This window comes from Tamandua tetradactyla, chromosome 14, assembly GCF_023851605.1.
Source record: "Tamandua tetradactyla isolate mTamTet1 chromosome 14, mTamTet1.pri, whole genome shotgun sequence".
Lineage (NCBI taxonomy): Eukaryota > Metazoa > Chordata > Mammalia > Pilosa > Myrmecophagidae > Tamandua > Tamandua tetradactyla.
The window spans coordinates 90,433,262-90,460,423 of NC_135340.1; the positions used below are offsets into that span (position 1 = coordinate 90,433,262).

Genomic DNA, 27,162 nt, shown 5'->3' on the forward strand with positions numbered 1-27,162 from the left:
TGCTATAGGAACACTCCTCCCATTCTCCTTGCTATCTCAGGGTAGAAAGCCTCTGAGCTCTAATGTCCTTACCCCTTTGCCCATACAAGACTCTCCTTGGTCTTATGGCCCTAAGTTTCTTTTGCCTCCAAACTTACTTGCTGTAAACCTGGAAATTGGGAAAGGTGGGAGTATACAGGAGGTGCATAACCTTGGATACTTTGTCTTTTAATTTAATAGCATGATAGTTCAGAAAACTGTCCACATTGGTATCCAGTGTGTCTTAAAGAACTAATCAAAAGAGTAATTTCCTCTTTGTGCATAGAGCTTTTTGTACATCCCCTCCTTATAGTATTTATCTTGCTCTATTGCATTTATCTGTTTTTAAGTCAGTCTCTCACTAGGTTATGAGTGCTAGGTCTGGCCCCAGTACCTGCCATTTGGCAGCTTTGACAAGCTCGAAGATGAGGGAGATCAAAATATCTTTACTGTGAGTTTTGTTAGATTGCACTAGTGAACTCTATTCATTAATCTTTGATCATCTATTTCATAACAGTGTAAAAAAAACAGAGAAAGAGCACTTGAATCTTGTGTCCTGCTCCTGTCCTTCAGTTCCTACACCATCCCCTCTACCTCACCCTGCCCCCACCTCCCTAAATCCAAATGGATCAGAAAAGGCACACAGTAAGCTCCCTAAGGAGAGCCTTTCAGAGGGTTCAAGTTTTGATTAGCATCACAAAGGAATTGTTCCTCTGATCTTGAGAAGGTTTTTCTAGCTCCCTTCAGCCCCATGTACCTTATTAGACTGTAGGTTATGACTTCACTCTTTTTGGCACCGTATTCCCACAAGTTTATAATTTCACCCGTGTGATATCCTTGACCCCACAGAGCCTGAGTCATTTCAGGTGTTGATGCTTACCCTTGAGAAGCTGAGCACATTTATGTAGATTATAGTAATAAAGAAATGAGCAGTATGAAACCTTATAAGGAAAAATATTTATATTAGAACAAGGAATATCAACTCATTATACTTGGTTCTTTTAATCTAACATTAACGGGCAAAAATAGTAGATGAGTAGAGATGGTATCCTTTAACTGTTTAGAAAGTTTTCCAAATGAGAAAAACAACCATCAAAAATTTCACACCAGCCCAATTGGGCTACTGAGTTCTGAATTTATAGACTTGCTCAGACCTACTTGTATTATCTCTAAACAGGCCTTAAGATGCCACAGATGCTCCGAACAAATCTAGCCCATCCTGCTAATAAACATGCAAACAGTTTTCTCCATCTGCTACCTTGTCTAAAAGGCTAGGAAAGCCTTCCTTCCTGATCACAAAGAACATAATTACTGTCTATGGAGAAGTCAAGTACAAAGGCCAGCAGCCTTTGCAGGCCACCAAAGATTAACAGCTGCCTCTCCTTTGATTGGGAGAGGTAATAACAAGTTACTCTAGTTAATAATTGGATGGATTCCCAGGCCATGTAATTTAGATAGAGGCTGTCATTTCTTGCTGCCCTTTAGCTAAGCTGGGTTATTAGAATGGAATTGCTAATCCTATTAGTCAGTTGTCAGTCTCACAGTGGGAGAAAGCAGGGAAAGACTTGAGCTATTAAGGTGTTATGCCAGGTACATAAAACCACACATTTCATCTTTATAGGTATTTTTCTTCTCTCAAATCAGAATGCTAAAGTTCTTTATGAAAGTTTTTTCCAGTTTCATATGTCTGGATATTTGGAAAAGGCATAATAAGGAGAATGAAAAGTATCTAGTTCACTTTTCTGGAATGAGAAATTTGAATCACTCAGTAAACATTTGCTCATTGTCTACAGTATGTGCATCCTGTGTTTGGCCCTGGATGGCGAAGCCGGGATAGGAGAGTTTGGGCTTTACAGACTAGCACATGAATACAAATAACTTTGGAATAAAGTAGAAAATGATAAGAGCCACAAGAGAAATACAGATAAATACACAGAGGGCTTTGACTTTAGTTGAGGGGATCAGGAAAAACTTCATGGAAGGTTTGATCTGAATTTTGAAGGACTGATAGCTAGCATTTGAACTTCACAAGTTGGGAAGGTGACACTTTGGATGGAGAGACTAATTACGGTTAAGCCTTTTTACTATGCTTGCTTTTTTTCTAGATTCTAAGAGAGAGAGAAACAAGCGTAAGATAATGTCTTCACAAAGCATCTAGTCTGATTGTTGAGATAAGGCATCCAGGAATGAAAAGACAGCAGTGTGCAGAAGACACTGAATGATTAGCACAGAAATTTAGTGTGATGGGAACAGAGAGAAAGAGGAAATGGTAGGCTTTCAGCATCATTTGTATCTACCTAGATTGTTATGTAAACTTAACATTTATAAGACTTTTTTGATTTATATATAAAGTATCTAATGCCATGTGTTTGAGAAGGGTTTTTTTTTTCTTCTTAATTTTAACATTTAGGAGGCCCATGTTACCTTTTGATTTTCCCTTTTTGCCCCCATGAGGGAAATAGGTGAAAATGAAGTTTATTTCTGATTATAGGATTGTTTCATCCTGTACATTGAGCGGGGGAATAGTTATTCAACTGCAGAGGGTATAGGGGGAGTTCTTCCTTGTTATGCTCTCATGCCTTTGTTGTAGTAATCTCTCGTATCTCACAGGTCATTTTTGTTGTACATAATCCATCATATATTTACCATGCCCACTCTGTGCCAGGACTGGAGTTTTGGAAAGATGAGTGAACTCCACTCTTAAGGAGCTCAGAGACAAGACAGAATGGGGCTCTGAGGTCCAGCAGAGATAATGGAATGAGTAGACGTTGAGTAGGACATGAAGGAGAAGTTGAGGAGGATACTGAGCAATATTTCCATCTGGTCATGCTGTATGAAAGAGAGTCCAAAGGTGGCTTGATAACATCTCTAATCCATAAATATTCATAACCATAAAGCTCCTTGACTCCGAGGAGAGATTTGTGATATTGTTTATTTCACAGTTGCTTTTTGCTGTATATTCTTGAAAAGCTGCAAATGACAAATTAACACTTCAATTTTCAATAATACAATAGTAAAAAATTGACTTTGAATGACCTTTATCTTCCTGAAATTGTCTTATTTTTTCCTGCTTAATGTTTGTTAGAGTGTATATCTTAGGTTTTTCAAGAGGTCACATCCATGTTGTTGGCATTGCATAAAAGACTTTGAGGTTTTATTTTCTTTACAGAATAGATGTATACATTAAAATGGTCTGCTTTTACTCAGTCCTTTTCCTCTCTGATTCTGCAAAGTTGAACCAGGACCCTTCAATTGTGGAAAGGTCTCCAGGAACTGCAGTGGTTCTACTCTGTTTTCCTGTGGACAGAATGCATCAATTGGTGCATCTGCGTGGTTTGAAATATGATGTCAACATATAAAGAATTTATACTAAAATAGAGTAGAAGTGGAGAGTTTATTTCCTTCTTTGAGGGTTGTTAAGGAGAGTCAAACTGTACATGTCTTTCAGTCTTGAAAAACTGAATCTCATTCTTTGGTCATGAAGCTCAATTTCAGTGAAAAACTGTTTTGTAAGGCCAACCCAATAACAGAAATGGAAGATTTTATCCTGGGATCTCATGCCAGAAAAATTACTATGTTTCTACAGAATATCACTTAAAAGTATCTTTGCTAGCCTTCCTTCTCAAAACTATCATTTAACAACCATTAATTGAGCACTTGCTAAGATAAATTCCCTATACTAAGTATTTTGGATGTGATAATGAAATAGACATGGTCCCTGACCTCAGGGAGCAGAGTTTAGAGGTAAGCTAGAGGATCATCTCTTCTGGAAAAGAAGAGTGTATGCAGAAGCATGGAAGCATGAAAGAACATGGAACATTTGGGAAATTTGATTGAGAGAGAAGCAGGGGCATGGCAGAGAAGGACACTGTTAGAGAGAGATTGAACTCTGAAGGCCTGTGTACATTGTGTTAAGGAATTTGGGCCTTATTCTGTAGACAGTGAAGAAGAAGCCTTTGAAGAGTTAAACAAGGGAGTAACATGATCAGATTTACTCTATAGAATGTTATCCTCCTTGCGTATACTGGCATCCAGAGCAGGGCTGCTCAAAATGTGGTTGTGCTGGTTTGAAAGGATGTATGTACCCTAGAAAAACCATGTTTTAATCCTGATCCCATTTTGTAAAGGTAGCCATTTCTTCTAATCCCTATTCAGCATTGTATGTTTGAAACTGTAATCAGATCATCTCCCTGGAGATGTGATGTAATCGAGAGTGGTTGTTAAACTGGATTAGGTGACGACATGTCTCCAACCATTCGGGTGTGTCTTGATTAGTTTCTGAAGTCCTATAAAAGAGGAAACATTTTGGAGAATGAGAGAGATTCAGAGAGAGCAGAGCAGAATGCCATAGCCACGAGAAGCAGAGCCCACCAGCCAGCGACCTTTGGAGATGAAGAAGGAGAATGCCTCCCAGAGAGCTTCATAAAACCAGAAGCCAGGAGAGAAAGCTAGCAGATGATGCTGTGTTCACCATGTGCCCTTCCAGCTGAGAGAGAAGGCTTGACTGTATTCACCGTGTGCCTTCTCACTTGAGAGAGAAACCCTGAACTTCATCGGCCTTCTTGAACCAAGGTATCTTTCCCTGGATGCCTTTGATTGGACATTTCTATAGACTTGTTTTAATTGGGACACTTTCTTGGCCTTAGAACTGTAAACTAGTATCTAATTAAATTCCCCTTTTTAAAAGCCATTCTGTTTCTGGTATATTGCATTCCGGCAGCTAGCAAACTAGAACAGTGTTCCATAGTCCGATGTCAGTCTGCTGTTACCAGAACATGATGAGATGAGTACAGAAATCAAGAGTAAGGTTTACCAAATTGACGGAGCTATATTAGGTCTATAAGCTCTAATATTTTAAAACGTGGGCTTGTATTTAGTATACCTCCCCCTCCCCCATTTTTCCAGTATTTCATTTGCACTGTATTTCAAAAAGTACAGTTTAAAATGGAGTGGAAAGTTTTAAAAGGCGGAGAGGGGAAGCACTGCTCTGGAGGTTGGACTGGTGTGAGGTGAGCCTGGACTCAGGAAAACTGATTAGGAGGTTGCAGTAATACTTCAATCAAGAGAGAATGAGAGCCTGAACTGACGTGGTAACAGTGGGCATGAATAGAAGAGGCAAAAGTCAGGAGCTGTAAAAGAAAGAAGTAAAATTATCAGAACCTGGAATCTGAATCAGCATGGAAGTTGAGGGAAAGAGAACGGTCTAGAAGGGCAAATACTCTTTTGAGAATCCTGCTGAAAGTCAGGCCTTTGCCCTGTAAATTAATATGAGCTTCCTCTCCATCCCTGCTTAACAGAGATTTTTCATTTATTTTTAATGTTCTTTTATATTTTTAATATTTTAAAATATTTCATCTATAATGCCTGCTTGTTTCAGGTGTAAGAAGAAAGGAGGTGTATGGAGATATTCACTTCCCCATCTTGACCCAGAGTCTGTCTGCCGTTTTCCTTAGCTATCAAATGCTTCCAGGGCCAGTCACTGGTAAAACTGCTGGTAGGGTCGTCAATCACTAGCAGATTAAATCCAGAAAATATTCATACCAATATGATTTTACTTACATGAAATTCAAGAATAGGCAAAACTAACCTGTAGTACTATAAATCAAATCAGTGTTTGCTTCAGGAAGGAGGGATTGACTATAAAAGAGGCACAAGGGAACTTTTTGGTATTTGAGTCTTTATAACCATTCATCAAATTTGATTTAATAGTTTACTGAATATCTGAACCTTTTATTCAACTGTAAACTACAATTAAATTTAAATTCACACACACATACAAATAGCCAATAAAAGTCAGGTGTTTAACCTTGTTTGTCATCAAGAAAAGGCAAATACAAATCTCAATAAAATATGAGTATACAATAGGATGTCTGAAATTTTTTTAAAAATCTGACAAAACCAAGTTTTGATGAGGACATGAAATAACTGGAATATATACACGAATTGTTATAAACAGTTTAGAAAGCTGTTTGCCCGTACTAACAAAGCTGATCCTGTGCACACTGTGACTGAACAATTTTCTAACCATTTACCCAACACAGTTGCATTATCACAGTGCCCAAAATACATATACAAAATGTTTAAAGAAGTGTTTTCCAGAGCTTCAAAGTGGAAATAATCTAAATTTCAATCGGCAATGAAACATTTAAATAAGTTGGAGTTTAGTCAAACAAGGAAATACTATGCAACAAGAAAAATGAATGAACTACTACTACAGGCAGCAACACAGATAAATTTAGAAACAGATAAGCAAAAGAAACTAGATACAATAGATTAGAATACTATATGATTCCCTTTATAAATTGGAAAATAAGATAAATCTGTGATTTTAAAAATCAGGATAACCTTTACATTTGGAGAAGGGGGAGAGATAGCGGGTGGTATGTATACCAGGGGTTATTGCATGTTGTAAAGCTTTATTTTTTGATCTTGGAGTTCTTACAGTAGTGTATTCAGTTGGCCATAACTCACCAGCTGTTCCATTGTAATTAGTGTAATTTTCTGTTACATGTTAATGTAAAGGTTATTGTTATTTTTTATGTTGATATTCTAGCCTAAGAAGAAAGAGTGGTAACAAAACAAATTATAAAATTTTCTGATTATTAGTTTTAGTGCAGAGAAATTTTCTTGCTAGCAAATAAATTACTATAATTTTTTAATCTTGGAAATATGTGTTCTTGTCTGACTTTCACAATGAACTTATTATATTCTCAAAATGTATATTATTGTGCACAAAGAATGAGTAAATGAATGTTTACGATATGTATATTATTTTAATACCAGACTCTAGACATGCTAAAGCCAATAACTGATAGTCCACATTAGCCAGGCAGACCAGTGTGCTTAGAACCTCAGACAATGAAGAAAAGTTGACTTGGTAAACCTGTTTGACAGAGCTGCATCAACTCACACACCCCTGCCTCTAGTCAGAAACAAACAAAAGCGTTCAGTATTTCAAAGCAGTTTCAAGGCTTGGTGAACAGTAGAACATTAGGATGCTATTTGAAGAAATCAAAGTGTCATTCTAATGGAAGGATTGCTGTTCAGTTTCTCACATATATAATGTAGTGATTCTGTATATGTTTAAAAACTAAAATAATGTGTAGGACAGAATTAGTCTTGACCTCCCCAAGCCAGAGGAATGCAAAGAACTTCAAGTTCTTTTCCACAGGAATTGTATACAATTCAGAAATTAAATAGAAATAATCACAAGTTGAGTTCTAAAGTGATTACTTAAGATATCCCTAAAATATCTGAAATGGTTTTTTAAAAACTGTATATCAGATCATGTTGTATTACTGTATATCAGATTTTTAATGACTATATCAGATCATCTTGTATTACTGTATATCAGATTTTTAATAACTATATCAGATCATCTTGTATTGCTGCATATCAGATTTTTAATGACTGTGTATCAGATTATCTTATATTACTGAAAAAAAGGAGAGGAAATGCTTTGTGGAAGTCAATTTATCTTGTTTAATTAATTAACCCATATTCTGGGGTAATTATAGTATTGTTAAAAAATTCTATATAAAATGTTTTTTCCCTCTGCTTAAAATGCTTCTTCCCTTATCCCTTTCTTTTACCTGTCTTAACACCTCAGTTTTCTCAGAAGCCTTCCTCCCAAATTACCCATTATTCTCATAGAATGCCTTTGATTTTTTCTTCAAGGTACTTTCATAATTGAAATAATTTTATTTGTAGTTATTTGATTAGTGTTAGTGTAATTCCCTTTAAGCTTCATGGAAGATAGCAACCTTGTCTTTGTGTTACTACTGTTAATCTATGGTTCCTAACACTGAATAAACATTTAAGAAATATTTAAAGAATAATTGACAAAAAAGAATGTTTCAGACTACAAATATTTCATTTGGTTATAATTTTATGCCTGGGAAATTGGGCTGACCTTTGTTTAAATTTCTGTCTAGAATGTAGCAGATCAGATTGCATTTCAAGTTGCTGGTGGATTAACAGCCCTTGAACACATCCTTCAAGTAGTAGTCCCAGCAACAAATGTGAACACGGTTTCACGAATTCCTCCTAAGTAAGTATAGTTTTTTAATCTGTCTTTCATGTTTCATTTGTGAGTCCTTTCTGCTCTATGGTTTCCATATGGGGAGCCAGAAAATCTGTATGGGTATTCAGGCTTGAATAGCAAAAACTGACACTCCCCATTAGGGAAAAAAACAGAGGTGCTTGTCTTCACTTACAAAACTCAAACTGAGCCTTAAAAAAGCCTTATAAAGGAAATCTCTTTGGTCTATGACCTGCTATAATCTTAAATTAAGAAGAATTGAACTCCTGAGCAGATAAAACTGCTTCCAAAAATTGAACACAAATGAATAGTAATGACAGAAAGCTAGCTTTTTGGGTTACATATGAAAAAAAAAAAAGAGGAGTAAGTACATTAACACAGGCCTGAGCTATGAAATTTGAAGAATTCCCTAACATACAGGAAGAACAGTCTGAAGCAAAAACTGCCATAGTCTAGAGTCCCAGCCAAATTGCTGGGAACTGAATTGCAGTTTGGCTTTTAAGTGTAAATTATTCTGTGTTGTAAGAATGCTACACTGCATTTAAACCTAATATCTGCTTTTCTTAAGTTACCCTTTAGTCTCTGGCTTGCAGGAATATAGTGACAGAGCAGTATTTCACAAGAAGTATATACCTGAGTTGTAATATGCACAATTTGTGAGGTCTTATATTTGCAGTTTTGATAAGAGGTGTTGATAAAGTCAATATGTATCACCGAGAAAGCTTTTCAGTATTTAAATAGACCAAAAATTAATCTTTCATTTGTCCATTGGATATGACAGAAAAAAGTTGCAAGAATATTGTCTTTTTTCTTGAGAGACTTTTTGTTAAAATAGAACTAGCACTGGTTTTGGAGTCAGACAAACTTGGGTTCCAGTTTTACCTCTGGCATTTACTAGCCCGAAGAATTTGGGCAAGTACCCAGATTGCCTGTTTCCTCATTTCAAAAAATGGGGTAATCATATTCACCTCACAGTGCTATTGAGGGGACCAGTTAAAATAATGTATATGAAAACTGTTATATAAACTTTAGGTGAGAGTTTTTATAATAGTAATCTTGCCTGGTATAAGATAGTGCTATCTACTTGACATGAGATATTTCTAAATATAAACTTTTTTTATCATGGAAGTTAGTTTGGGTTCCTTTGTTCAACTGACAAAATAGAGATTGTTGAAAAAAAGGTATGATATCCTTAAAGTCAGGGTCCCTTATTGTGGAGCAGAAAGCTACATATTGGGCAGTTCTGGCATGCAGAGAGGTCTTTTTAACCCTGAAGAGGTAATATTCTTTATCAGAATGGATTTTATTTACAGTGTGTTGTTTGGCCTGTCGTCATCCTCAGTGTGTATTGATGGGCAGGCCTATGGAAGGGGAACAAGGAAGAAGGATTCAGACTGTAAATATTTGAGATAGGAAAAGAAATGGCATGTGGCAAAAGGTAGTTGTTCTAGTGCTCATCTGTGCTTCTCCTTTGGGAAACAGAGAGGTTTCCACAGCTCCTAAAGAGACCCAAGCAAGAATTAACTCACCTCCTCTAGATAAATGCTCTGGAATCCTGAGAGTCCAGACTGGTACTCCTCTGGTGCCCACTAGCTAACCACAGTACCAGGATCGAGAGCTTGTTTCTTCTTCTTAACTTAACCCAAAGTGCTTGTGTGTTTAACTAGGCACTACTTTCTGTGTAATGTCAGCTCTGTGAGCATCTAACATTGACTCACGAGTCTCCTGTCCCAAGCACAACTTCAAGATGATGACTGTACTTCCTAAAGATACCTCAGTTCCCAGGTCTAGAAGAACTAATGATGTGAGAGTATTGTGCTCCTTACTCATAAAAGGGCAAGAAAAATTCAATGATTATTTTAAATTCAGAGGCAAAATCAAGTCACATTGGCGAGCATGAATCAGTGACTTAATTCAGAAAGTTCTCCTTCTCACTTTCCTTCCAATTGCTCTCCTGTGCTGGCCTCAGGACTTCCACAGTTCCATGGTACACTGGTTATTCCCTTTATTCTTGACCTGCCCAGATCCTTTCCTTCCATCCCTCATGAGTTCCCGCTCCTCGACTCCATGAACCTTCTGCCACTTAGCTCATGCTATTCTTTGCCTCCTGTGGCATTTTATGGCTTTTGAATCTCCTGCATTAATTCATTTTTCTCTGTGATAAATAGCAGAAGATTGAGAAATGTAAGCCACTGTCTAGTAACAGTTACCATATGCATCATCTGGACTGTGACTGTGAACCTGATGTATCACTGCCCCTAAGCTTTGAGCTTGTGTGAGAGAAACCAGCACCCTGTTTCTCTTTTCTTACCACCCTTTTTACTCCAAATAGTGCTTCAGCAGTTGTATATCTTACATATTTTATCCTAATATCGCTACTAGGTAACTTCTTGTAAGTGAATTTTTGCTTCCAGCAGCTTAATTTTTTTAAACATGAAATTGAGACTAATACACACTCCTGGAAATTTATATTTCTGAGATCTTTCTGAATCTTCAGTGGTTGTTTTGTTTTTGTTAGAATCAGAGGAAATCTATAAAACTGCTTCATCCCTTTTCGAGTTATTATTGAGAAAACTTAGTCAGAATGTTGTATTCCAAAGTCAACCTTCTTGACAAATATTCTCCAATACAATCCTTCAGTGAGAAGAAAGATCACCCTCCAGCAAGGCAATTTTCATTTCCTGTTGTACCTGCTTTGGGGAAGGCTTGTATTATTCAGCCTACGAACTTTAATTGCAGAGCAGTTTAATTGCAGTACAAAAGAATGAATGACATATTCTGGCCTTTTCTTTGATTTAGGATAGTAACCATTGTTTAACATAGCTTTTACTGTTTGAAAATAAATGATGGTTTATCGTTTTCTTTGGGCAGAAAAGAAACAAGCCCTGCTCTGTAAATAAGAACATGAATCTTTTGTAACTGGAGGCTATGTTGTGTTTTTATTGCAAGTTTACATAATAGTAATGATAATAAAAGTGAAGGTTGGCACTCACTGGCGCTCCACATCTCCAAGCCCTTTTCGGAAGCAGTAGATGTTCATAATTCACAGGGAAGTTAGCAAACCTTTTGAGCCATAAAATTAATCACTGGACTGAGTCTTCCCCAGTCTACCTTTATTTATTTGGCATTCCTAATTACTGACAGACCCTCAAGAACAACAAAGAGGCCAGTGGTTAACTCACCAAATTACCTTAGGTTGTCTTATTGGAGAACTAATCAGGCCTCTGTTTCTTCCCTATGAGCCTTGCTTAGCTTCCTTCATCGTCCCACTGAATGTGGTTTCTTCTATAGATGTAGCTCATCTGTGTAGCACATAGCAGACACACAGTGTGATTGAAAATGTAAAAGCTCTGGAGTAAGACAGATGTAGAATCAAATCTCTGCTTTTCACTTATTAGCTATATGACCTTGGGCCAAGTTACTTGTTATATCAGAGGCTTGATTAAACGGTGAAACTAATACCTACCTAGTAGCGCTATTCAGAGTACTAAAAGTACACAAAGAAGCGCTTAGTTAATAGCAGTGGTTTTTGTTGTAGTCATTGTTATTGATTTGGCTCCATGACATGGCTTAGTTATAGCTCTTTAAATCCTTAAATCTCTCTCACTTTAGATTGTAAGAATGTATAATAGGACAGAAGGATGTCAAAAAGATGGCAGAGAGAGGGATGCTCCAGGATTCTGCTCCCACCCCCGCACACACGCACGTAAACACACCCACAGAAGTTTAAAACAACAAGCTAATTTGACAGAACCATCTTTCTCAGAGCTCAAGAAAACAGTTAAAGGATCACAGTAAAGGATGAGTGTCATGCCACACACACACACACAGGCAATTTTAAAGTGATAGGGAGCTGGAGACCCGGCTTCAATTCATGGTGCCTGCCCATGTTCCCGCCTCCCCCCCCAAAAAAAGTGATAGGGAAACCTTGTACCACCCTTAATGGCCCTTTCCTCACCCCCTCTCTGGCATGGTATGGAGTTGACCTGCACTTCCAGTCATTTGGATGGAGCAAGGTAACACTTGTATATATACTCTGGTGCATGTATGTCTATGCCAGTCTGGCCAGTGGCAGCCTAAAGACTGAACTAGCACATTCTTCACAGACTCCCAATCCCGAAACTTGCCTTCTGCATAGAGGCAGCTTGAAGGGCAGCTAGAACTCTGTAGGAGAATGGTCAAAAATTGCAGCTGCCTAGGGCAGTGAGAAATATGATATAGCCCTGGAACTGGGAGGAAATACTATTCCCTAGGACAAAAGGAACAAATGGAGGAATTCTTAGAGCCACATAAACATGCCCAGGACAAGATGCATGCTCAGAAGAGACCAGAGAGGACCCTATACCTTTGTCATGGGCTTCTCTTTAAACTCATTGCTAGGCAGGCTAACTTGTGAAGAACATTTATGCATCCTAATCTGTGAAGACTGAGAAAGGTGTTTTCTTTTGTTGTTGTTGGTTAGCTTGTAACATTCAAGGAAATGCAAGATTAAGGAGCAGACACCTCAGTGACTAAATTCTAGAGATAACACATTAGTATGTTAAAAATCCAGTGTGCAAAAGAAGAATACAACACATACCAAGAAACAGGAAATAGTGGCCTATGCAAAGGAGTAAGATAAAGTATTTCAAACTGTCAATGAGGAATACCAGATCATGTTTATATCAGACAAAAATTTTTAAAAATTGGCTTAAATATGGTCAAAGAGCTAAAGGAAAACATGGACAAAGAACTAAAATAAATCAGGAAAATCATAAGTAAACAAACAAAAATTTCAGTAAAGGCATAGGAATCATAATAAGGAACCAAACAGAAATACTGGAGCTGAAGACCACAGTAAAAAATAAGAACTTCCTTAAAAGGGTTCAACAACAGATAGGAGCTGACATGAGAAAGAATAATTAACTTGATGATGAGATAAGTGAAATCATTCAGTCTGAGCAGAAAGAAAAAGAATGAGGAAAATTGAATAAAGCCTGAGAGAACCGTGGGACACTTCTTGGCTGCCAAAGCAAATTACCTGCAGTGGGTTTGCTTAAAAATGAGAATTTATTGGCTCCTAGTTTTGAGGCTAGTAAAAGTCTAAAATCAAGGTGTCATCAAGTAATGTAATCTCCCAAAATGCTGTGGTGTTCTGAGACTGGCTGCCTGCAAACCATGGTCCTTTGCTTTTCTGTCACATGGCAATGCATGTGATAGCCTTTTCCGACTTCACCTTTCTTTTCCAGATTCCAGTGACTTTCTTTTTCTAGCTGTTCCCTCTGTGACTGTCTCTCTGTGACCTTCCCTATAAGGCCTTTAGAAATAGGATTAAGTCACTTCCAGATTCCACTGTGCCACACCCTGACTGAAGTAACCTCATCAGAAAGTTCCATTTACAATGAGATCTTACCCAGAGGAGTGGATTAAGTTTAAGAACATGTTTTCCTGGGGGAAATAGTTTCAAGCTATCACAAGTACAAAGTAAATTAATTGGGGGGAGAATGTTCTGTTCAATAAATGGTGTTAGGAAAAGTGGGTATCCATATACAAAAGATATCCATATACAAAAGAATGAAGTTAGGCTCCTACCTCACAACACATATAAAAAGTAGCTCTAAATGAATTAAAAACTTAAGCATAAAAATTAAACCATGAAACTCTGAGCAGGAAATATATGGTAAAACTTTCATAGCCTTCATTTTTGGCAGTTATTTCTTAGCTATGACACCAAAAACACAAGCGGTAAGAGAAAAATAGATAAAATGGATTTCATTAAAACTTTTATATATCAGAGGGTATTTTTAAGAAAGTGAAAAAGTCTACAAAATGGGAGAAAAGAGTTGCAAACCATATATTGGATAAGGGCTTACGATCCAGAATATATAAAGAACTTTTACAAGGCAACAACAAAAAGACCCAATTATAAAGTGGGTAAGGTAGGCCATAGTAGCTCAGCAGGCAGAGTTTTGGTCTGCCATGCCAGAGACCCGGGTTCGATTCCCAGTGCCTGCCCATGTTAAAAAAAAAAAAAGTGGGTAAAAGACTTGAATAGACATTTCTCCAGAGAAGATATGCAGATAGCGAATAAGTACATGAAAAGATGCTTATAATCATTGAACATTGGGGAAATACAAATTAAAACCACAAGGAGATACCATTCATACCCACTAGGATGGCTATTATTTAAAAAAAGAAAATAACAAGTCTTGGCAAGGATCTGGAGAAATAAGAAGCCTTATACATTGCTGGTGCCACTGTGGAAATCAGTTTGGCATCCTCAGAAAGTTGGACATAGAATTACCGTATGACCTGGCAATCTCAATTCTTGGTTTATACCAAAAAGAATTGAATGTAGGGACTCAAACAGATAACTACGCACCAATGTTTATAGCAGCATTATTCAAAATAGTCAAAAGATGGAAGTACAACACAAGTGTCCCATTAACAGATGAGAGGTTAAACCAAATATAGCAAATACAAACAGTGGAAAATTATTCACATGTAAAATGGAGTGATGTATTGTTCTAGTTTGCTAGCTGCTGGAATACAATATACCAGAAACAGAATGGCTTTTAAAAAGGGGAATTTAATAAGTTGCTAGTTTACAGTTCTAAGGCTGAGAAAATGTCCCCATTAAAGCAAGTCTATAGAAATGTCCAATCAAAGGCATCCAGGGAAAGATACCTTGGTTCAAGAAAGCCGATGAAGTTCAGGGTTTCTCTCTCAAGTGAGAAGGCACATGGTGAATACAGTCAAGCCTTCTCTCTCAGCTGGAAGGGCACATGGTGAAGATGGCATCATCTGCTAGTTTTCTCTCCTGGCTTCTGGTTTCATGAAGCTCCCTGGGAGGCATTTTCCTTCTTTATCTCCAAAGATCGCTGGCTCATGGACTCTCTGCTTCGTGGTGCTGCAGCATTCTCTGCTCTCCCCGAATCTCCTTTTCTCCAAAATGTATCCTCTTTTATAGGACTCCAATAAACCAATCAAGACCCACCCAAATGGGTGGAGACATGTCACCTAATCCAGCTTAACAACCACTCTTGACTAAATCACATCATCCAGGGAGATGATCTGATTATAGTTTCAAACATACAGTATTGAATAGGGATTATTCTACCTTTATGAAATGGGATTTTGATTAAAACATGGCTTTTTTAGGGAGCATACTTCCTTTCAAACCAGCACATGTACTAATACATAAAACATGGATGAACTTTGAAGACATCATGTTGAGTGAAATAAACCAACCACTCACTTACATGAAAGACCCAGAACAAGCAAATTCATGGAGACAGATGATAGATTACAGGTTACCAGGGGCCACTGAGTGAAGCGAAAGAGGAATTACTGCTTAACAGGTATAGAGTTTATGTTTGAGGAGGTGAAAAAATTGGAGTAAAAGATGGTGGTGGTAGAACCACAGTACTGTGAATGTAATTAATATCATTGAATTGTACACTTGAAAGTGGTTCAGATTGGAAATTTCAAGTGGTAAAAATGTTACTACAATAAAAAGTTAAAAAAATAAGTGCTGATTTCCCATGAGGAACCCTGGAGGCAAGAATGCAGTATGATGTATTTCAGATGTTGAAAGAAAAAAAATTGCCAACCAAGATTTCTATATCCAGAAAAACTATCTTTCAAAAATGAGGGAGTGATTGAGACATTCCAAGATAAACAAAAGCTGAGGGAAGTCATCATCACTAGAGCAGCCCTACATGAGACTAAAAAGTACTGCAGGTTAAAAGGAAAGGACAATAGAGAGTAGATCAAAGCTGTATGGATAAATGAAGATCTCCAGTAAGAATATATCACACAGTCATTATATCAATGCTATTATAATTTTTTACTTCTCACTTTTTATTTCCTACAGGAGCTAAAATGCAAATGCATAAAAAGTAATGATGTATATATGGCTTCAGAAATGCAATCTATTAACATGTAAATTGCAATAAGAAGAGCATAAAGATGAGGGGATGTAGGGTATAGGAAGTTAGTTTGTATATACTATTGAAGTTAAGTCGGTATCAAATCAAACAAGATTGTTTTGGATTGAGGAGCTTAAATTTAAGCCCCTTGGTAAATGTAAAAAAAATATTGGAAAAATATGTAAAAAGGGAAATGAGAAGGATTTCTGAAGGATTCGCTACAAAGAATCAACAAAAAAATATATATAGGCAGTAATGGTAGAATTGAGGGACCAAAAATTCATAAGACTTATAAAAATCAAAGAGCAAAATGGCATGAGTCTTGCATCATCAGTAGTTACTTTGGTTGTAAATGGGTTAAACTTTCCAGTCAAAAGGCAGAGATTCGTTGAGTGGCTACAAAGGCATGATCCATTTATTTGCTGTTGCAAGAGACTCACCTAAAATTCAAAGACACAAGCAGGTTGAAAGTGAAAGGATGTAAAATTTCCATGTGAATAATAACCAAAGGAGAGCAGGGATGACTTTACTAATATCAGACAAAGTAGACTTTACATCAAAGCTGTTAAAAGGGACAAAGAAGAGCACTATATATTTATAAAAAGGTCAATTAATCAAGAAGCCATGATAATTTTTTTATAAACATATATGCACCTAATAACAAAGCCCCAAATATATGAAGTGTGAGCATTGACATATTAGAAGGGAGAAATAGTTCTACATTAATAGTAGACCTCAGTACACCACTTTCAAATATAGTTAAATCATGTAGACAGAAATAGATGACTTAACCAATATTATAACCCAACTAGACCCACCAGACATATAGAGAAAGAACACTTCATCCAAAAATAGTAGAATATACATTTTTTTGAAGTGCACACATATCATTCTCTAGGGTAGACTATATGTTAGATCACAAAACATGTCTCAGTAAATTTTAAAAGATTAAAGTCATACAAGATATCTTCCCCAAACACAGTGGAATGAAGTTAGAAATCAGTGACAGAGAACTGGAAAATTCACAAATTGTGGAAATTAAACAACATACTCTTAACCTGTGGGTCAAAGTAGAATTCACAGGGTAAATTAGGAAATAACTTGAGATGAATGAAAATGAAACTACAAAATACCAAAACTTATGGTATGTAGCAAAGGTAGTTTTAGGAGGGAGTTTTATAGCTCTGAATGCCCATATTAAAAAAGAAGAAAGGTCTCATATCATTAACCTAACCTCACACTTAAAGGAAATAGAAAAATCAAGAGCAAACTAAACACAAAGCAAAAAGAAAGAAATAGTAAAGATTAGGGCATAGGTCAACAAAATAGAGATAGAAAAACAATAGAGAGAATCAACAAAACCAAAAATTGCTTCTTTGGAAAGATCAATAAAATTGGCACATTTAGATAAACACAAATAACCAAAATCAGAAATGGAAAGGCAACCTTACACAAATTAAAAGGATTTTTATGAGAATGCTATGAACAACTGTACACCAACAAATTAGATAACCCTGATGAAAAGAACAGATTCTGAGAAACACAAATCTTACCTAAACTGACTCAAGAAGAAATAGATCTCAATAGACCAGTATCAACTAAAGAGATTGAATCAATTATCAAAAACCTCTCAGCAAAGTCCAAGACCAGATAGCTTTATTGGTGAATTTTACCAAACGTTCAAAGTAAAATTAACACCAGTCCTTCTCAGATTCTTCCAAAAATTGAAGGAAGAATATTTCTGAACTCATTCTGTGAGGCCAGCCTCAACTTAATACCAAAGCCAGATAAATTTGTAATAAGCTAATTTCAAGCCAGTATCCCTCATGAATGTGGGTGCAAAAATCCGTAACAAAATTCTAGCAAACCAAATCGTACAGCATATTGCAAAGATTATACACCATGACTAATTTGGATTTAATCCAGTAACAGAATGTGGTTCAACATAACGAAAGCAGTTAGTGTAATGTGCCATATTGATAGAACGAAGATTTAAAAAAGAACACATATTCATTCAGACATTGTTGTTGGGAATATAAAATGTTGCAGCCGCCGTGGAAAACAATTTGACAGTTCCTCAGAAAGAATTACTAAATGACCTAGCAATTCCACTTCTAGGTATATACCCAAAAGAGTTGACATCATTTACATATCAATGTTCACAGCAGAATTATTCACAGTAATCAAAAGGTGAAAGTAACCCAGGTGTCCATCAACAGATGATGGTTAAGCAAAATGCAATCCATACATACAGCAGAATATAATTCAGCTGTAACTAGAATTGAAATTCTGATATACACAGTAACATGGATGAACCTTGAAGACATCATGCAAGTGAAATAAGCCATATTCAAGAGGACAAATATTGTCTCATTTTTTTTATATGATATACCTGGAATTGGGAATTTTGTAAATGTAGAAAATAGACAAGCAAGAAAAACAATAAAAGACGTCAGTTGGAAAGAAGTAAAACTTGGTAGTATAGACAAGACTCCAGAAAAGTAATGTTTTGCAGCATAGCCATTTCGTGCCAACGTATTTTCCTAACCTGCTGGTCTGATTTGCTCTCTCGCTTCCTTCTTGTTCTGGTCTTTTGACTCTGTTGGCTATTTTCTTTGGCACTTGTCTACTGTTTATTTTTTTGCCTTTCTCTTAAATTTTCAACATTATTCATAAATGCTGTTCCTACGAGCTTGGACTAGCTGAATTTTCCTTTTTTCTACTAACTCCAGTTTGGAGAATCTATGTAAAAAATGATGAACATTAAACTTGCTGTCTCTAGATCCTAAAGTAAACATACAACATACTCTAGAGTGAGGAGCTTCTCTTCAGAATCAAAGATAGAAAAATATATATGTATTATTCTTTAAGAACCATACATATGAACAAATTATAGTAACACTTTACAGCTTAATTTTATTCCAGTTCTCAAGTGTTACTTTCTTGGGGGCCTTTGGGTCCTCATAACTAACCGTATAGTTAGGACTTAGTCTGAAACCTAATAGCATTGTCTTACATTTATATAAACAACTGATAAATGTGTTTCCTTGATCTTGCCCTCTCAGACTTGATCATAATTGGCCATAGCTCAAGTTTTTAATGAAACGTAAGTTTGTTCATGGGGAACTTAATCATTTCTTTAATTATTATTCTGGAATTAGAAGTTTATTTCCTGTTTTGAAGGAGAGGTTAATATGTTGAGAAGGTGAGATTATAAGAGCACTTATCTACTTCTCTCTCTCAAATCCTGGCAGCATGCCACAGTTCAAAACGTTAATCCTGCAACTACAGGATAATGCTTTGATGTATTTTTAAAATCGAATCATATGTATTTTTAAAACTCAATTATATACCTCTTTTTCTATCCAGATTATTAGGTTTAACAACACGGTTATAACTGTTAGGAGAAAGATACAACATTTGCAAAAGACAAATGGTCCTTGATAAATGTTATTTTTAGTGCTTAGCAGAAGGAAAAAATGAATCGGTTTATATCATTTCCAAGTGGGCTTTTTGAAATTGCAGTTTTGTTCCTCTCAGAGAAACCAAACATTAAGTGTCTGTCCCATAGCATGGCATGTTCAAGTAGCAGATGCAGGTTTCAGAGCATTGCATCATCTTTAATTCTCCTCTCCCTCACAATAAGAAATGCAAAACTTCATTCAAGTTGGGGTTGTGTTTTCCCTGTGATGTCAATAATACTACTAAATACAGAACTTATAAAGGAAAAAAATTCACTGGTAAATGGTGGGTTCATGTTTTCTGATAAAATCAACAATATTGAGACTCTTTTCTTAGCCCATTCTATATTAAGCCCTTTGTTTATCATGCAGAAAGCTCTCAAGTAATATTTTGTGGGTTGAACATTTTTCGTTATCTATCTACTTTAGAAAATCTTTAATTAACTTGAATCATTACTGTTAACTCATTCCTGGGACGTTACTCACAACTTTCCTGAGACTTATAACTTACTTGCCATTTCCTTTGTACTAGTGCTTTTTCAGAAAATCATTCCCATCAAGTCTAGCTATTGATTCATTAATCAGGTTACGGCCTTACTGAAAATAAAAATCTAAATTATTTTCAAACATAAGTTTTCTGTACTGGCGTTTGAGTTTATGTAATTACAGATCTGTCTCATTTTTTCAAATTGATGCATTCCAGCAAAGACACTTGCAAAGCTAATTTCTGTTAAGTGCACACAGTTTTTTCATTACTTTTCTTTATAAAATTAGCAGTGTATTTTTATAGAGAAACTGTCAAAGGATTAGGCAACTGATGTAGAGTTGGTGTTCTAGACATTGTAATATAGTAGAGTCCTATTGAAAACACTTCAGAACACTTTCAGAATTATGTACCACTTTTCTAATTTTGGAACTTCTCTTTTCATGTCACCTTCTAGAACTTCAATTCTTAAGAAAAGCCTACGTGGGATATGGATTATAATATCATGTTTTATAAATACATACCACAGTCTAACATCTATTTTAGCCTGAAAATTCCTTCCATAAATGTATTCACTCTTCCACCTTGTTAGTTCTAGAAGTCAAGACAGAAATACCTCAATTTAGAATTACAGAAAAAAATATATAATGCCCTAATGGATTAAACTCAGTTGAGAGTGAGAGTCATTAGAGTTCACATACCAGCTTTGCCAGTATATTGACCTGAGAAATGCCACTTAAGACCCTATTGAACCATAGTTTTTTTTTTTTTAATCTGGATAATGAGGAAAAGATTTCTATCTCATAGGATTGTTGTAAGGATGAAATGTTAATAATGTGCAAATAGGCTTTGTGAACTGTCAGACTCTAGATCCTGTTTCTCAGTGGGGGCACTTATGGAATTTAGGGTGGAATGCAGGGTTGTCCTGCGATTTGCAGGGTATATAACAACTCTTGATCCCATCCATTAAAAATCCAGTAGAGGCCCCCAGTCATTGCAACAACCAAATATGACATTACATATTTCCTCATTGCCACCTAGAGGAGTTCACAGGACTCCCATTGAGAAGTGTTTGTTGTACAATAGAGTTGTAGTGACAAATAAAGCATCTGTACCCTTGGGGGTTCACTCTTTAGGTGGCAAGCTAAATAGAGAAGTAATTCAGTACAAGTTGCCAAGAACAGCCATAACAGTATGCACCAAGTATAGTCAGAGCCCACAGGTTGGCATAATTAATTCTGTCAGAGTAGGGCACAAATTCTTTCCTAAAGGGTGTAGCGTCTGAACTGACTCTTAAAGAATAGATCAAGGGTTTGTCAGACTAACAAAGTAGAAGGACAGCATCTCCCTAGGCACAGAGTGGCAGCATGTGTAGGAAGAGTATGGTGGTCTGAAATAATAGGATGTGCTTGGGGAACTATAAAAGTTTTGCTACCACTATAGCATAAAATGTTCTAGTAATAGGAAAAAGCAGAACACTGTCAGAAAAATATCAGAAGTATTACGTATAAGTGAATTGGGCAAACTAACTCAGGTAAAAGTCAAAAAGTTATATGAATACTTTTTATTTTACAGTGGGGGAGAGTTCATATCAGTTCCATTCACTCATCTATCTATTGTTGCCACTATGCTGATTTAAGTCCTATTGCTTGTGTTATTTTAATCATACACGATGAGGAGTTCAGTCATTTAACACTCTTTTGTTACTATGTGTTTAGGACTTTGTTAATTGTGGCTAAACATGAGTGAGAGAAATAAACTTCTTTTGAGAAATATTTCTGTAAAACTCTTGATGCTATCAGAAATACAAGCATAGCATCACTATTTTATATATTACCTATTCCTGCATTCGGAGTTGTGGGCATGTCTTCACCAAATTATCACATTATATAAATGTTAAAATTAAGGCTTAAAAAGATTGAATGATTTACCCTTTGTCATCAGATAAGCAGGGCTAGGAAGAGCATCCTATTCTGGTGTTCTTTCTTCCATACCTTATTGCATGCATGGAATCATCAGAGAGAAATATTTTCAATCTGCAAGGATTTGTTGAATTTTTTTCTGTGATGAGAGATTCGTGATTGTTTTCTTCAAAGAGCTTACATCATGTTTGGTATCATAAGAGTAATCAATTAAATATTGTATACTACACAACAAAACAAAAGCAGATCATTTAAGATGTGTGAGTCTGTGAGGGTCCTTGGCTGGCTCTCTTATAAGATTGGGTAGTGATGGCTCTGTTGTTTCTGCTATGTGAACATTTAACTCTCTCAGTATTTTAATAAAAGTAAAATATAATTTCATTGATATCTTATAAAAATTACCATCATTCCAGTGAATTGCTGAGGGTAGGTTGAAGGGGGATTTAGTTCTTTTTCCTTTTGGTGAAGGAGGTATTTTTTGGTGATTGGTTTTTAGTTTTCGATTTAGGTTTTTTAGTGGTGGTTTTATTGTGTGAGTACAGGAAATGGTCCATGGAATCATTTTTCCCACTTAGCAGTTTGGGGACCAAAGGTGAGCCTTCTAGATCAGCTAGAAATTGGGAAAAGCGAACCAGAAATAACTTGTAGCTCTTTGTATGTATGAGACAAAATGTACAGGGAAGATCTAGCAATGAAGTCTAAAAACAAAAAGACAGTATTCCTGTGCAATTACCTTAAACACTCTTTTCAGTGCCCAAAATCAGATAGCAAATATGGCATAAATTTTATCATAGGATTTATTCTAGCATATAGGTTCCCCATCAGTAACACATGTAAACATCATGGAGATGGAACCCGTTTGCCACCTTGGGTGTCTACTACATGATAGGCCCTCAATAAATGTTAATAAAATAGAATTAACCAGGGTGGGGTACAGTTTAGAATGCAACCCATTGTTAATAAACAACTGTTTATTTCTAGACAGTATTATTTTAATATAACTCTATTTTTAGATCAAGGTTTACTAAAAGTAAATAATTTCCCTCAAGACAATAAAAGTAAAAAAATTGTTTTACAAGCTAATTAGCCATAGCAATTGATAAATTGTCTTCTTGATTTGACAAATTGAAGCATTTTGTTTATGTCACAGAAGGCTTTACAGAGATGGTTACATTTGACAGCTGTTGTACCACTAATAAGATTAAAGTAAAGAAATTAGTTGTGTTGACTTTAATCTGCTCTTTAACACTGCAAACCACCTGGGGTCTTGTCCAGAGCCAATGTGTCTAATTGTGAATTTAAAATTACAAAACCAGATCCTACTTAAGAATATTTCTAAAGACTTGCTATTCATAGCTGTCTCGTTATTAATAAATTTATGTTAGCAGCCAAAACAATGCTGTGGCACTAGAATTTAAAGTAAATTTTATGTATTAATTTGATGTTCACCCATATTTTTAATTGTATTATTATAATCTTTGAAACATAACACTTTGTCCATGGGAGGAAATCCAAGAAGTCTAATTAGGTTTGTGCTTAAAATATAGATGGTTTTCCATCTAAAATTAGAATATGCTCCTGTAGAATAATTAAGCTACCTATTCTACTTGTACCACATTCACCAATTAAGCAAAAAAATTCATTGAAGGTTCTTACTCCTTCCTGTGAGGCATCATTATTATTAGGAAAATAGTTTAATTTTAAACTTAATTTTGAGTTTGTTAAAATGTCACATCACAGAATATTATGCACAGTGTAGTAATTACTTGTCATTATTACATGACTTTTGTTCCATAATCATGCAGGATGCATATAATTTACAACTCCACAGTGAGGACTGTTTGGTCTGACAGCATCACGAGTAAGAGCTGTGTTCACACATGCCCTTCCACCCACAGGCTCATTATATCCTCCCCCCCATCCCCAACTAACATTCTTATCTGATAGTCCCATTGTCCACTGCAAAAAGAAAACTTCCCAAATTCTGTCACAATTCTTCGATTTTCCTGTAGACAAAAAATGTCAAAACTGACTGTCTTCCTTTTTGCACTTTCTGTATCATTCTCCTGCCTCCTCTAGTTACTTGATGACAAGATATTTTCTTATTAACCAAGACTTGTTTGTCTAAATGAGTATCTTCTATTTTTATCAGAAAGGTATGTTTTTATAGATTTCCAAATGTGTAAGACCAAATATAGGACTTCTTACAAATACATTTTTCATGCTGAACACTGTTTTTCTCTACTTTTATTCAAGAGATATCAATATATTTCTTATCACTACTGTACATCTAAAATCTATTTGGTACATCGTATCTAATGAAAATTATTAAAATGAGGTGCCATTGGACCGTGGGATCAACAATTCCATCCTGACCAAAAGGGGGGAAAAGAAATGTAATAAAATATCAGTGGATGATAGAGGTAGGAGGCTACTCTGGAGGGCACTCTTATGCAAGCTTCAGTTAGACATTGCTACCTGCCTTAACTTGCCAAACCCCAATCAAAACCATTCTAGCCAATCATAAAGAACACTTAGGGCAATATATAAGATTCTACAAAGATTCCATGCACTAGGGTAACTTTCCAGAAATTCCTGCAACCTCCAAATGGGTCCCTGGACCTGATAAGTCCTGAAACCTGGAGGTCCAGCCTCTAGTTCCATATCCCCACCCCATATTATTGACAACCCCTTCCAACATGAAAAGTTTAGAATGAGCATAGCCCAAATACCCCTGAAGAGTGGGATAGAAAGATCAAAGGTGATGGTGGAGGTATGCAGAGAAGGTAGGGTTTAACAAATGAATATGATTGCTGAATCACTAAATTGATACTTCTTTTAATCTCCAGTTTAGCAGCTAGAAATAAAAACCTAAAATTGTGAAATTGTAACCCATACCAAACTCTGAAATCTGTTCTACAACTGATTGTTGTGCTTTGCTTTGAAATGTATTGTTTTTTTGTATATATGTTATTCTTCACAAAAAAAGAAAAAAAAGTCAATTGTGATGATAAAACAATCCTTATTCCTTCTAGCCTCCTATATTCTGGAGCAGCTACATGGAAAAATCTGAGATAGTGGTATGGTAGCCCATGACATACTCCAGGGTCTGTCCTATAACTACTTGTTGAAGAGTGTTTTGAAAAGTATTGCGTTTTTCTTTCTTTGCTTTGTATATTTGTTATATTTTACAATTTTAAAAGCTTAAAAAAATGAGGTGCCATTGGAAAATTTTCTGCCTAATTGCAATAAATAGCTTTATATACATAACCAGATAACTCTGTTTTTCTTGTTAACAGCCTCTAAGTATTCCATGTTATTTTATAATGTGAAATGCATTGTTTTAATAATATACATTAGAGTAATTATACTTTCTGTGGAGGTAAACTAATAGTTCATTCTGATGCACTTATGTTTGTAAATGAGAGCTGCTTTACTTGTTCTAAAATTTTAAAGATCATAAGTTTTCTACTCACTTTCTAAACAAGGTAGTGTGACCTCTTTACTTTTTGGGGGTGATGAGGAGAATAATATATTATTTCATTCTGTCAGTCAATGCATATTTTTAAGTTCCTACTATGGACCGCAAAGTGTTTTAGGTGCTGTAGATGCATCACAGAACAAAACGGTGAAATAAGCAAATGTAACGAAGACTTGAATATACACTTGATCAAAGCAAATATACAGATAATAAACAGACACTTGAAAATATGCCCAGCATCATTAGGAAATGCAAACTAACCCATGAGACATATCCACATCCCTGTTCAAGTAGCTTAAAAAGAAATTGAAGATGACATAGTAGGAAGCTCCAAGAATCAATCCTTCCACCAGAACGGTTATTAAACACTCAGGAACTGTCTGAATCAACTATTTTTTTTTTCAAAATAAGAGTATTCTGGAGTCCAGAAGAACACTGTACAGCACCCGGGAAGAGCAGGAGAAGTAAACTGGTAAGTTACAGTAAATTCCAGTAGCTGGCTCTCCCTGTGCTTTTCCTGGTGTCCATCCCTCTACTCTCATGGCAGGCAGCAGTGGGATCTGGCCCGTGGCATAGCCTGCTGGTGACAGAAGAAGACATAAAAATCCACTTTCCCAAGATCTGGGATGGGCAATTGCTGATCACAGGTTTTGATTAGTTGCTTTGGATCACTAGGGGACCAACTCTGAGAGTGGATTTGTTCCAACCCATCCTAGACAGGGCAGTGGAGCAGACTTAAAGACAGTACTCTTACTCAGAGCTGTGGAGGATAGTTAAAGGGCTGCATTTGCTGGATAGATCAAGAAGGCACAGGTTCAGGAAAATGGAATAATCTTCTGGCACCCTCCCTCACCCCTCCCTCATCTCCTCTCCAGGGCAGTTTGGAGCCAGCCAGCACTCCTTTTGTGAGTCTTTCTGGCTGGGAAAGACTGACTTGGGAAATTCTTTTCTTGTGTGCCCCACCCTCACCCTTCCCAGAATTTGCCCTCCAGGCACAAGTAGTTTGAGACAAGAAAGCATTGCAAGAAACATTTGAGATAGATGGCCTGGGGCAGAGGTTTATGTACTTTAAAGCCAGCATTAGAGTACTGTACAGAGGAATGTCAGTCTCCTGGGAGGTGCAGGTCACATTCGAACTCCTATAGACAGGAGAATTCCTAAGGCCACTCTTAAGCACAAGCCCAGAACAAGATACAGGCCCAGAGAAGTCCTGTACTTTGCATTTCTTTTGGGTAGAATCTTCCTGTTAGGAGGGCTGACATTCAAGAAAACCTTTGTCATGTCACCAGCTGGTTATACACTCAAGGAACAGGCATCTCAGGGAACAGATGCAAGAGTTAACATTTTAAAATATTAAAATTTATAGTGTACAGCAGAAGATTACAAGACAAAGAAACAGGAAATGATAGTCCATTCAAAGGGACAAGATTAAAATCCAGAAAACAGCAACAAAGAATACCAGACTGTGGAAATACTGGACAAAGACTTTTAGAAAAATGATCTTTAATATTATCAAGGAGATGAAGGAAAATACAGAGACAAAACTAAAAGATATCGGGAAAACAATAAACAATATGAGAATCTCAATAAAGAGAGACATTTTTAAAAGGAACAAACAAATACTGGAGTTGAAGACAACAATAGCTGAAATGGAAAATTTTCAGGACGGTTTCAACAGCTGATTGGAGCTGATAGAAGGAAGAATCAGTGCTTGAAGACAAGATAATTGAAATGAGTCAGGCTCAGTAGCAGAAAGAAAAAATATATATAAAGTGCAAAAATAACAAAAAAATATTTAATAGTATCTGGGATGCTATTAAGCATGCCAATATACACATTATGGGG

The 27,162-nt window shown here is 36.2% G+C and overlaps 1 protein-coding gene across 9 annotated transcripts in view; it reads left to right on the plus strand.

The window, feature by feature from the left end:
• SCAPER (S-phase cyclin A associated protein in the ER) overlaps nt 1-27,162 on the plus strand; it is a 678,157-nt gene that overhangs the window by 464,437 nt on the left and 186,558 nt on the right. For all 9 annotated transcript variants that reach the window (XM_077128470.1, XM_077128471.1, XM_077128472.1 and 6 more), the window contains one exon: nt 7,953-8,068. In XM_077128470.1, the coding sequence (XP_076984585.1) occupies nt 7,953-8,068 (116 nt within the window). The remainder of the gene's footprint in view (nt 1-7,952; nt 8,069-27,162) is intronic.